Source organism: Sus scrofa, chromosome 14 (assembly GCF_000003025.6).
Source record: "Sus scrofa isolate TJ Tabasco breed Duroc chromosome 14, Sscrofa11.1, whole genome shotgun sequence".
NCBI lineage: Eukaryota > Metazoa > Chordata > Mammalia > Artiodactyla > Suidae > Sus > Sus scrofa.
In genome coordinates this window covers 81,611,768-81,625,081 of record NC_010456.5, presented here as the reverse complement: position 1 = coordinate 81,625,081, position 13,314 = coordinate 81,611,768, and the positions used below count along the sequence as shown (strand labels likewise).

The 13,314-nt window shown below is 55.6% G+C and overlaps 1 protein-coding gene across 1 annotated transcript in view; it reads right to left on the bottom strand.

Annotated features, from left to right (window-relative positions):
- ZMIZ1 (zinc finger MIZ-type containing 1) overlaps positions 1-13,314 on the bottom strand; it is a 238,742-nt gene that overhangs the window by 22,727 nt on the left and 202,701 nt on the right. The window contains 3 exon segments of the mRNA XM_013983374.2: positions 843-1,041; positions 2,527-2,744; positions 4,197-4,311. Coding sequence (XP_013838828.2) covers positions 843-1,041; positions 2,527-2,744; positions 4,197-4,311 — 532 coding nt within the window.

The window sequence follows — 13,314 nt, the reverse complement described above, 5'->3', positions numbered from 1 at the left end:
CTTTCCTGCACGGTTGCAGCTGGTGACCAGGCCCCAAAGGACCACTGGCCTTCTGGGCTCACTGCTGCCCTCTGCAGGCCACACAGGAAAGACGCAGCTGAGGGGTGTTTGGGGTGGGGCGCAGTCACTCCAATGCACAGGCAGCATTTCCAGGGAGGCAGGCAGGGTATGGGAAAGAGGGTGCAGGGGTGGGGAAGGGCATGGGAGAATGGAGGTGGATGAGGATGGAGGCACGAGCCTCTTTCCTGGAAGCCTGGCCCCGTCTTTGTTCCTCGGCCATCAGGCACACATCCTCCATCCACAAAGTGTGAGGCGGCCTCAGGTCCCACCTCTGCCCACCTGCCTCACTGTCCCCATCCTGCAATCCCCACCTCCATGCCCATCTTGCACTTCTGTGGGGGCTCCCCTCTCCTCACACCACTTCCCATCCTTTTGAAGGTCAGGAGAGCAGAACTGGGACCTGGGCCGATTCCACAGATGGGATGACTGGAGAACAATGGACTTCAGAGGCCACCAGGGGGCACAGACTGGTGACAAGGCTACTTTAGACACAGCCCGCTCTTTGGTGAGTAGGCGCTCAGACTGCAATATGGATCGTCTTTCCCCATAAAGAGACACACACAAGCCACCAGTCCACACAGAATACACGCTCCCAAACACCCCCAGCCCCACACTCAACTGCACTGACATGCCCACACCCTAACACACACCTCTCCATGTGCTTCTGAGAAAACCCAAATGCACCATCAGCTCTTCCCAGCACACACAGACACCAACACCCCAACTCCGATTCCCGGGGCTGTCTGCCTGGCTGAGTGGACCAGGACTAGTGCGGCCCTTACCGGTCCATACTGGTTTATATCCTTGTTCTGTGTTTCCTGCAAGGCTGCCACAGTGGCCGTAGCTGTGGCCGTGGCTGTGGCTGCTGCCGCTGCCACTGCAGCTGCTGCTGCGGCAGCTGCTGGCTGAGTGAAGTCAGCAGGCGGCCTGGTGTGCGGAGGGATGCCCATGCCTGCAGGGGCACTAGGGCCCCCAGGGTAACTGCGAGGGAGAGAAGAAGGAAATTAGATGTTGCCAGAATCTAGAGATGAACTCATGGAGTTCCTGCTGTGGCACGATGGGATTGGTATTGTTTCTGCAGCACCAGGACGCAGGTTCGATCCCCAGCCAAGCACATGGGTTCAAGGATCTGATGTTGCGGCAGCTGTGGCATAGATCACAATCGTGGCTTGGATCTGATCCCTGGCCCAGGAATTCCATATGCCACAGGGTAGTCAAAAAAGAAAAAAATAATAAACAAAATAAAGATGAACCCATGACCAGGCTTGGGCAGGGAAGGAGAGGTCAGGCCATTCCAGACCCTCCTGCCCACAGCTCACAGAGTGGGGAGGTCTAGACTCAGAACCCAGAGGGGACAGGGGCCTCCTATGAGTGGGTGTCCTTCATGCCACTTGGCAACCACCAGCTTGCTGGGTTCCTGGAGCTTCAGCTGGGTGCCAGATGGTGATTGCTCTTATGCACTAGCTCACGGTATCCTCGGCCACCCCAGTCAGTCTGTCTTCTAGAGGAGACACCTAGTCTCAGAGAAGCCAAGCAACTGACCCAAGGCCTGCAGCAGTGGATGGCAGGGTGGGGTTGCAGTTATGTTTCACCACTCAACTCCATTGTGCTGACGCCTGGCAGGGCTAAAGTCAGCCCTGGGAGCTGGGGAGGGGTGAGGCTAAGAGGAAGCCTTGGACAGAGCAGGACAGATGGCAGGAGGAGGCATGGGGCGCTTCTGCCCCACTCCATGTCCCTGGAGTGCTTTCCTGAGGTTCCTTGCCCTCTCCCTCCCTGACTCTTGAATCAAGGGATTCCCATTCCCCTCAGAGTTCTGCCTCCACAAGCAGCAGGACAGAGCTGACCCTCCTGAACCCCGTCTGGAGCTGCTCTCCTAGCATCTTTCAGCTTATAAAGATACGATGCAGAGAAGGGTCATTTCGAAGAATTCGAATGTAGTCCTTCGATGCCCATGGACTTGGGAGCCATCAGAACACCACTCAGCTAGAACTCTCATTGTGGCTCAGCCGTAATGAACCCAACTAGTATCCATGAGGACTGGGGTTTGATCCCTGGCCTCGCTCAGTGGGTTAAGAATCTGGTATTGCTATGAACTGTGGTGTAGGTCACAGATGCAGCTCAGATCTAGCATTGCTGTGGCTGTGGCGTAGGCTGGCAGCTCCAGCTCTGATTCAGCCCCTAGCCTGGGAACTTCCATATGCTGCAGGTGTGGCCCTAAAAAAAAACCCCCCACACCACCCAGCTGTGCAGCGTCTGACCTACAGGCCAGCCCGAGGATGGGGGATGACTATGCCCCAAGGGCTGGTGGGAAACTGAGGAGGAGGGGAGTGCCAGAGCTCCCCACACCTCCCAGGCCCAGAAGCATGTGCTGGGATTTACACTTGACTCTTCTGCCTGCATAGAGGGGAAGGGGGAGGCCTGATAAACTGCTGCTGAAGCCCGCCGCCCTGGGCCAGCCCTGCTCACCTGGCCCCGAAGCCCCCGCTGCCAGGGTAGTTGGGACGGCCATACATGCTCTGCTGGATGTAGGGCTGAGCGGGGCCAGCCTTAGCGGAGAACTGCTGCTGCTGCCCGGCAAATTGTGGAGAGTTGAGGCCGGGGTTGCTGGTGGTCATGCCCGACGCCATGGGGTTGCCGCCTGGATTCATGGGGTTGTTGGCATTGGCCATAGGGTTCCCGAGGACCTGTGGACAAAGGGAGTACCATTACTCAAGCAGGTAGCCCAGGTGGTGTGGAGAGAGAAAAGGAGAAAGGGCAGAGGTGAGGGTGGGGATGGAGAAGATGCCAAAACAGAGGGAGGACAACAGTGAAGAGGGAGAGAAAGAAGGGTGGGCTTTTTTAATTTCATCTGAGCATTGTGGCTCTGGCATAGGCTGGTGGCTACAGCTCCGATTAGACCCCTAGCCTGGGAACCTACATATGCCGCGGGAAGCGGCCCTAGAAAAGGCAAAAAGACCAAAAAAAAAAAAAAAAAAATTTTTCTGGAGTTCCCGTCGTGGCGCAGTGGTTAACGGATCCAACTAGGAACCATGAGGTTGTGGGTTCGATCCCTGGCCTTGCTCAGTGGGTTGACAATCCGGCATTGCCGTGAGCTGTGGTGTAGGTCACAGACGCAGCTTGGATCCCGCGTTGCTGTGGCTCTGGCGTAGGCTGGCATCTACAGCTCTGATTGGACCCCTAGCCTGGGAAGCTCCATATGCCGCGGGAGCGGCCCAAAAAATGGCAGAAAGACAAAAAAAAAAAAAAAAAAAAAAAAAGAAAAAAGAAAAAAAAATTTCATCTGAGCATTAAATGTTGGCAGAGTATACAAATAAATAGAAGAGGGTAAGCCCAGACCGGAAGCAGGCAGTGTAGATGTGAACTTCAGCCTGTGATGGGATGAGGTGAGGCTGGTCCTGCACCAGGTGACAGGTGGGAAGCACAGGACTTCTTAGCCTTCCCACTGGCCCGGATGCCCAAGGGTCAGGCCATGCAGGGGCCCTGGGCTGCTGCCTTGTGTGAGCAGAGAGAAGTCTAATCTGCCAGCTTTGGGAGGAGGGGTGGTGACAGGGTCCTGGCTGAGGGGCTTCTTGTGGCCTGAGACCACAGCTAAGCACAATGGTCCCCTTCAGGCCAGCAAGCAGCCCTGAGTCTCTCATGTGGCCGCAGCAGAGGCCGAGCAGTGGGGACAGGAAGGAGTGGAGGAAAGAGGAAGGAGAGAGTGGGAGGCAGGGTTGACAAGGGCCGTGGAGAGGAATCTGTCACAAGTTTAAGGCTCAACATTTGGCTGAAATCTAACCCAGGCTATTCAGGGTCAAAGATGCTGACCCTGAGGACAATAACACCCAGGAAGTTCTCCCACTTATCCAACCAAAGTAAATGTGGGCCAGGAAAGGACCCCTTGCTGCCAGGTGAAATCCACCCCCCTAGAAAGGCCCTGGAGTGGGGGCAGTGCACGGGGCCAGGTGCCATCCTCCTGAGGCAGGTGTGGACCCATCTGGGTAGAGGCATGTCCACAGCTGGGTGTGCCATGAAAGTTGGTCTTTCCAGCCTGGGAGATTGAGCAGGGCTTGGATGGCACAAAGATCTGAGGGCTCAGGGTTCGAGGAATGGTCCTGCCTGGGACGGGCTATGGCTGGGGGAGGACAGGCTCTTACCTGGCTCTGGGATGTGTTGGTCACTCCCCACACCGTGGTGACCACGGAGAGGGAGCCGGGAGGCTGGTTGGTGTTCTGCTGCCAAGGGACAGAGTCGTAGGGGAATGACCCATCACTGCAGAGGGAGACAGAGAGGGGTTTCTCAGGGGCTGCAGACACAGGTTCAGCAGAGGCATGCCCCAGCACCCCACCACGCTCTGTGGCTCCTAGCCAAGCCCATGTGACCCCCTTCTCAGTCAGTTCTGGGTCCCCTGGGCCTGGCACAGTGTCCAATACAGAATGGGTGCACCTCGAATGGTGACAGCTTGTGAAGTTGTGACCACCTCTCCCCTGTCACCATGGAAGCATCACCCTGTGGCTGTCTGTCTCTCTTAGCCCAAGTTCACAGGCCATGCTACGGAGGAAGAGAGACTGGTGTGCTCAGGGTGAGGCCTGCTGTCAACCGCGCTCTGACGCTAGGTAGCTCTTCAGAAAGAACTCTGGTTCTCTGATGCCAGCTTCCCCTCAAAATTTCCTGGTTCCTTCTCAGAAAAGGTTGGAAAAGTTCTGGTCTGAGTTTCGGCTCTTCCTCCTTCCTCCTCAGAGGGGGATGGCCCAGCTGATCTGGCCTTTGGAAGCTTCCTTTTGTCTTCCCATCCAGGATGGATACCGGCTTACCTGCTGTGCTTCCTCCTCTGCTCCCACCCCCATCTCTCCTGCACACCCCTGCCAAGCTAATCTCCCTCAAACCACTGAGACAGGAGCTGGAGAGGTCACAATATAAAGACATTGCCAGGGGTCCCAGGCCCCAGAAGTGCCTGGCTGGGGCTGCTTCTCTTCTGGAGTCAGTCCTGCATTGACTCTTGGCACCTCTGAGAGAAAATCCCAGAAACAGCCCAGGAAGAGCAGAAAGGGAGATCACCCACATCTGTCGTACCACCTCTGTCCGTGGCATCCCGGGGTGTGAGGCCTGTGAGGCAGAACTGCTGGGTACTGGGGAGCGGGGGTAGGCAGGGCGGGGGTTCTGGAGGAGGGAGGGCAGCTTGGTCAGAAAGCCCCTCAGGCCTCTGTCTGCGGTGTGCCTTCATCACAGGAGGTCAGCAGAAGGCAAAAGCTCTCACTCCTGCCTGGAGAACTCGTAGCCTAGCCGAGCTGCCAGTCCAGGCCCTAGGGGTCAGGGTGACTGGGAGCAGAGGTGCTGGGAGCCAGTGCAGAAGTCAGGCTTCCCGGGGGCGACGCAGGCCTGCAGGACAGGCGGGCAGAAGAGCCAGGGGTCTGAGCCTTGTGCCTGGCTCCTTGTTGGCCGGGGCCCTCGGTAGTGTTGGCCAAGTCAGACCAAGTCATGTCACTGACTGCCCATGCTTGCCGTCCCCTTGCCTGAACACCCTCTCTGCCTGGCCAGACCCTGGCTTCCTTCCTGTCTCTGCTCAGAAGTCACCTCACTGGAGTGGGCTGCCTTGACCTCCTGGGAGAAGAGCAACCCTACCCCTAACTCCTTTTTCCTCCCACTCTGGCTTGTTTTTGGTACCCTGAGTTCAAGTCCTGGATCTGTCCCTCCTGGCTCAGGGCCCTGGTATAAGCTTCTGAGCCTGTTTGCACTCAGTCGCTCCATCTGTTAAATGGGCATAAGAAAACCATACACTCCAACCACCCCCTACTCTGTGTCTTCAAACTGCAGGTCATGAGCCACAAGTGGGTGGTGACACTGAACCAGCATAAGGGGGAAAAAAAGGGAATAAAACAGAAAGTAAGCACCTAGTAATTACGACTATCATCCCTTGAACTGACTTCTTGACTTAACATATGAGCACACGCATGCCCTGGGTCACGGGGTAACATGCGTATTTTACTGTGGGTCTTAGTCACCCAAGTCTGAACACGGGCTTTGGTGGCCTAAGTCTGATGTGGCTCAAAGAGAAGACTGCGTTCAAAAAGGCTTTCTCAGCTGAAAGTGACACAGACTTCTGCATTACTCATGATTTCTGGGGCTGGAGTGTGGGGGGTGGGACACAGCAGACCTAGCACTTGGGGGAGAGGAGCCGTCCTCAGAGAACCAGCCCGCCTGCCTGCTGCCTGTCTCTGCAGGCCAGATGGGATGTGGGTCAGCAGAAATGGGGTGAGGCCCAGATGCTCAGGCCAAAGGTGATCCACAGCTCACACCCTCTGCATGGGGGGACCGCTGGGGGACCTGGGAGCCCAGAGAGCCTGGGCGGGGCAGAGGAGCATAGAAAAACAAGCAAAGCCTGTTCCTTAACGCAGCTGGGCTGAAGTAGCTCTGTTCTCCAGGAGGTCAGTGGGGACCCGGGGGCACGCCTGGTCCCAGGGCTGACACGCCAGAGTCTCCCAGGGAGGCCCTGCAGACTATGATTTTAAACAACAAATGGAGACCCCCTGGACACCCCTGGGCACACCAGAGTCTCCCTGGAGGCCCTGCAGGCTACAGTTTTAAACAACAAATGGAGTCGCTGCAGGGCCCTCATTCTAGGTGTGCCTGGACTGAACACAGGACCCCAGCAACTGAGCAGAGTAGAGGCCTGAATCTGTCCTCTCTCCCCAAAACTCCTGCCCCACAAGCTGCCACCAACTCTCCAGGCTGAGGTCTGGCTCAGACCGAGGTTCAGGTCCTTTCAGAACATGCCTGGCAGGCTCAGGAAGTGAAGCCCCCTGGGAGCCCCCGGGGGCCTGGAGGGGCCCCACAGCTGCTGCCTCAACACCTCAGGCGGGGAGGCCCCCGGCTCACTGGGATACAGGCCCGCCAGCAAGCTCCCAACTGCCCTGCAGCTCGTGGGTGGGCCTTGTGGGCGGAAACCAGCTCCTTCCTGTTTTGTCCCCTCCACCTCAAGCTCAGTGAGAAGCAAACTTAACGAAGGTTTCCAAACTGGGCATCCTGCCGTCTGGCTGGAAGGTTCACCCCAGAGCCCAGGTGCACACCCTGAGTCCATGCGCTGTGTGGGGGCCCATATGTGCTGTGCACACTTGGGCCCCCGCTGGCATGATGCTGTGCACACATCGGGGGGAGACAAGCACACGCGTGTAGGGGTGGTCTCGGGGACTTGCTCGCCCCCACTCGCACCTGCTGCAGAAGCAGAAGTGGCAGCCGCACCGACACGGCTGTGACTCATCTCCTGGGGAGACGGCTCCCGCTGGCGTAGCCAAGGCGCTCGCCCCCACAGGCCCACAGTGGCAGTGAGCCCTGCCGATGCCTCTGCCCAGACTCAGACACCACCACCGGGTGGGGTGGGGGTGGGGGTAGGGGTGCACTGCCTGATTCCTGGTGTCCAAGGGTCAAAGACAGGCCAGGCCCCTGGGCCCTATGGGCAGGGGGATGGGGTGGGGAGAATTCAGGGTGATAAAGAGAAGGCCTAGGGGCTTGGGGATGCCCTGAGGCTGTGTCCCTCCTCTCTCCTCTGCAAGTACTATTTAATCAGCAGATATACTCAGTCCAGGTCAGAGGTCTGCGGCATTTCAGGGCCACTCACTGGGAACCACTTCCCTCTTCCTGTCTATAGTTCAGAGGGAAGCCAGCAGCTCTGAGGTTTGAGATTCCCACTCTTAGGAGTCCTGCCCAGCTCCCCATGCCCCCCAGTCGAGCATGGCCCTGTCTCATGCCACAAGCCACCCACAGCCACAGTCCGGTCCAGTCAAACCTGCCCCAAGAATCTTGTTCTACCTACAGAGGCACCAGTGCCAGAAGCCACTTGGAATCTCAGTAGTGTTCTACCTGCCAAGCAACTCCCAACACAGGGGCAGCTGCTTCCCCACCTCTGTGCCTCTTCTCAGCCTGGCATGCCTCGTCCCCACCCTGAAAGGTGCCACTCATCCTTTCCAAGCTCCTCCTCCAAAGGCCACCTCTTCCAGGAAGCCCTCACCACATCCACTGGCCTGAACTCCACTAGCTCCTCACATTTCTGGGGACTGAGTGGGGGCCGGAGGGAGGACCCTTCTGACTTTTTCCTTTTGCCCCAGGAGCCCCAAGTTCTCAGGCTACCTGCGCCTGGCACGATGTTGTCACACACCTGCAGGGCTCAGGAAGCCTCTGTTAACTGAAATGCCAGAAAGAAACACCACCTCTCTGTGCTCACCCTCAGAGGGAAGCCTAAGAATGAAAGGATGTGTTCATTCGTTCAGCCTGATTGCTGACCACCTACAGTGCACTTGTGACCACATGGGCAGCGGTACCCAGGAAGCGAGAGGTCCTGCCCTCTTGGGAGGGGGCCAGAGGAAAGGTAATGACGTGGCTGCTCACTCTCACTATGCCTCCTTGTCCACTGAGACCACCCCTAGCCACGCCAGTGGTGACAAGAGCTCCTCTCTCAGAAGGCGGTCCTGAAGATTAAGCAAGCTCACCTGGGTGAGGCAAAATGACCATGATCAGCACACGCTACTGGCTGCTGTTATTGTGATGACTTACTGAGTGACTTCTCCCTGCAAGGAACTGTGAAGTGACTTTCACTCAAGAATTCATCTAATCCCTTGAAGTGTGCTCAACAGATGCATCTCTCAGGAGCTGAGGCTTCCAGGCTCCCAGAGGCAGTCAAGGTCAAGGCTGCCCTGTGGGCTTAATCACATCCCACTGTCTCAGGGAGCTTAGGGTCCACTATGGAGGCGCTTCCCTGTACAAAGATGGCGATATTTCAAGGAAGCACACATTACAAAGGTGATCTAGAAGTCCATGAGAATTCCAAGAAGGGGCATGGCTTCCTAAGGGTTCTTGGGGAAGCTGCCTTTGGGAAGCCACCCAGTGAAGGCACAGAGATGTCAAATTATGTTTCAAAGGCTGGTTGCAGATGAAACCAAAACAGTGCCCAAGGAAAACCACCTTATATATCAAACCACTAGCTTTGGCCTGGACTGAGCGTATTGGCAAATATTCAAGGACTCTGACCAAACTTTTGTGTTTTTTTTTTAGCTAATATTCGAACGGCAGAGAGAAGCCTTCCAGCAGTGTTTAACTATCTGGGCTCTGAACTTAAGATTCTTTGGGGTCAAACCTTGGCTCCGGCCAGCCACTGATGACTTCTGTGACCTCTATTTTCTAAGCCTCTGAGTCCTCAGTGTTCCTCTGCCTTCGTTTCTCTAACAAACTCATACCTACACATCAAAGCCCAGCTTGGATACTCCCTTTTGTGACTCTCTTAAGCAGAACCAAGGGCATTTTCCTTTGTTCCTATGTTCCTTTGTACATTTAAGAGCTCTTCACACTACAGTTATAGTAGATAGTTTACATATTTGTTTGTGAAAAAGAAAATACGCGAAGAGGGAGTGATGGTTCCTGGTTCTCGGGCGCCTCCTGTAAACGTGTCTTTACAGACGTTCATGGAGGGAAAAGGAGGGGAGGGCTGAATTATTTCTTCCCTGGCACTTCTAACAGCCACTTTATTTGGGAGAAATAACAAATTCCTATTAAGGGTATTGTCAGACCCTAATTAATTTCCCTGATCCGGCTATATTGGTCCCGTCTCCATGCAAGGCTGTAGTGTTACCACTAATGAAACATCAAGCCAGTGAGGAGCTGAAGCTCCCACCCACTTTAATTTAGGGGGGCCATTAACCGCGCTCTCCATCATCACAATTACTCGGGACCACTTCCTTCCCTCCCCGCGGTGAAACTAAGAGAGGAACTTGCACAGCTAACTGCATATTAGAGGGTTTTAAATTTTTTCAATAGGAAGGAGGAAAGGGAAAGATCCTTGCATCTTGGCAATCTGGAACTGATGGAGCCAAATGTATAGATTCTTCAATCTCCCTTTCAATGCTTTTTTTCCCCTTGGGGGCAAGAAGAGGGGTCTATTCCAAACTGAGCTTTTGGTATAGCTGGGCAAAAAAAGAGCTAAAAATGCAAGCAGTGGAGAGGTAGCATAAGGGGAATCAAGGGGAGAAGACCAGGGGTCAGTTTTGCCTGAACTCCTCTTTGTTGGCTAATGATGAAGGAGCATATCAGAGTCTGACAGCGCTGGGCTGAGGGTTTGGAGAGTAACAGTGAGTTCATGGGGCTCCCTGTGTGCCTGGCCTGGCGACAAGGGTGTGGTAAGTCCTGCGCTGCTGTGATTCCATTTCTACACATGAGGAAGCCGAGACACAGAGAGGTCACAGAATTGCCCGAAGTGAGCCAGTGAGAAGAGGCAGGGCTGAAACTCGATGCCTGGAAGCTTGGCTCCAGAGCCTGGACCCACCTGCTGCACAGCAGGGAGCAACGGAACCCTGCCCAGGGTCCCAGGGGAAGTCCCACCCAGGAACCTTTCCTCTGGGGGCTGCGAATCCCTCACCTGGAAGAAGAAAGGTGGCACCCTTCAGTCTTGGAGGCTTCCCCTGCTCTAGCAGGCTTTGATTGTAATCAAATTAAGAGTGTAAACAAGATTTATTAGCCTTTCAATTACCTTTGCAGCACTGATTTACATATGGACAATGTGCTAATCGCAAATGACTTTTTTAGCCACTCATTAAAAATCTGGGAGAAGAGGCAGAATATTTGTTGGCATCAAGTCTGGGTCACTCCAGGGACTAGGACAGGGTCCTAGGGCCTGGCTACAGGCCCGAGGCCCCTTCCTGCCCTGGGCTGGCTAGGCCGGCATTCCCCGGCCTCCTGTCTCCTGTGCAGCACTCGGCACACCTCTGTTAAGTGGGAAGATGGCACACTGATGGGTTGGTGGTCAGGACCATTAGGGATGAGCCAACGGGCTGCTCCACAACCCACACAACTCCAGCCAAATGGACGGGTCCCCAGGATTCCCCCCACTGCCATGACCCTCAGAAGCTGGCTCAAGAGGTCACAGGCCTCACGTGGAAGGAGACATAGGCCCTGACACGTAGACTGCTGCTGCGGTGCCGACCCCCACGGCCTATAGGGGACGTGACCGAGTGCTTGAACTATGGAAATGCCTCACAAAGGGCCCCCAATCCCCCACCCTCTTGACAGCCCAGGGCTTCCAGCATCTGGGCTCCCTCACGCTCTCCTGTTTGCCTTCAGACAAGGTCAAGTCTCCAGAATAGCCGCCCACCTCCGAGCACCAAAACCTGAACACGCAGGGTCCCTAAGCTCACCCCCGACTGGAGGTCTCCTTAATGAAAAGCCTAAAGGAGCTGCTTTCCTCCAAATCATTCGATCCAGCTGTGGGGGAGGGTGGGCAGAAGAGTCTCCTATCTGTGACAGCACCGACTTCCTCTCCGACTTTCCCCTGTGGTTTGGAAAATTACATGAGGGAGTGAGAAGGTGATGCACCCCGCTGCTGTTTCTCTGGAAATGAGGGACTCCCCACCTTGGGGAAACTCAGGAAGCTACTAGAGAGCAGTCAACCTGGAATCACAGGTCACACACACAATGTGCCCTTGGAACAGCGCTGGCCTGAAGGGAAATGGGTTGGGCCTTGTTCAACAGATGACACTTCTTTCCGAGCTCAACAGCCCCACTATAATTCGGGGAATAGGGCGAGGTGTGGATCAGGCCTGGATTAACGACCAGATACCATGTCCCTGGTCTTGAATGGCCAGCGGGAGGGTGAAGGGGCGCTGTGTGTGGTTCAGAGCCCTGCCCCTTCCTGGGTGTGTGTTCTTGGGCAAGTCACTGTCCCGCTCTGGGTGTCTCCCTTCCAGTTCTGCCGCTGGGATGTAAGGTACTATGCAGAATGTCCGCCACCTCTCGCTGCTCTATAAGGACGTCGCATTCCATGGAACTGACTGGTCACCTATCAACACTTAGCGAGTCTTGCGGCTCCCTTCTGTGAGAGGCTGCCTGCTTTGCACTCTCTGGCACTCCACAGTGATGTTCAGGGTGCCCAAACCAGGGGTGGTGGCAGGGCACTGGGTACCAGACGGGGATTCTCCAGCCCACAGAGTTGCTTGGGAAAGTCAATTGGAACTCAGAGAATGAGTAGCCAGCTACTACCTGCCCAGCTTCCACCCTAAGTCCTTCATGGTCAAGGCCCACATCCTCTGGGCACCCTCTTGGCTGTCTCAGCCCGGCCAGCTTCCTCCTAAAGAACCCCAAAGCCAATCTGCGTGTCCTCTAACTCTTGCCATGCCTCCATCTGCCCTCTCCCAATTTTGCCTCACTGAGTCTTATTTCCCCAATGAGCCAAGAGTCAGCCCCTGGAGCAGAGACACCCTTCATCTGTTTAACCAGGACCAGGCGATCTCAGGCCTTTGGCTCAACTCAGCAAAGACCTGGCCAAGGGCTGGCTGTGGTCATGGCCAAGCAGGTCTGTGGCAGGTCTCTGGAAGGGCCTGGCCTGCCATCAGCAGCAGCTTTAGTGAAATGACTTGGAGGGACGGCAGAGAAGGACATGAGATGTGGGATAACAAGTGACAGGATGTTTCTGGCAGGACGGAGAGTTAAGGAGCTAAAAAGCAACAAGGAGAAATGCAAAGTATCTGGCCTGGGTGGCACTGAGCCACAGCGTGTGTTCGGCGGCTGGGCAGCAGGTCAGTTGGAGAAGAACTGCGGCTTTTTAGCTGAGTGGAGGGTGGTGGGGGGGAGGTAGACAGAGGAGGGTTTTGCCTTTCTAGAGCAGTGGCTCTTAACCACAGGTGATACATCTACCCCCTCAAAGGTGTGAGTGTCTTTTAGCAATGCCTGGGGGTCACTAGAAGAATCGAGTAGGCAGGGACCAAGGCATAACATGCCCTGCAAAGTCCTCTACCATAAAAACTACCCTGGCCCAAATGGTAACAGAAACACTCAAAAGAAACGGGCTGTTCTAAGCATCAGAACTATCAGAGTCCTGACTGAGGGCATGATGAGGCAGTGACCTTAAGAAGGGGCAGGGGACTTGCCATGGTGCAAAGCGCTTCTGACCAAGGCAGGAACCAGCCATATGGGGGGCTATCCTGCCCAGGCAGATGCTGGACCTGAGGAGCTCTAAGTCAGTTCCCTACTGGCTCCATGAATCAACTGCCTCTAATTCAATTTATGAAGATGGCCAGCACCCGACTTGTCGGCAGTGCCTTGATGGGGCGACCCAGGTCTCCTACAGTGGGTGCCGGGCTGCGGGTGCCTTGGTCAGCTTGGGTAATGAGAGCAGAGCTCTGATTGCGAATCCCCTCCCTGTCATCAGCGGGGACCCGCACAGGGAGAGCAGACAGCATGACAGGCTCTGCTGTTCCAGGGTCAGCCCACAGAGCGCTTGGAGAGAACACCCCAGCT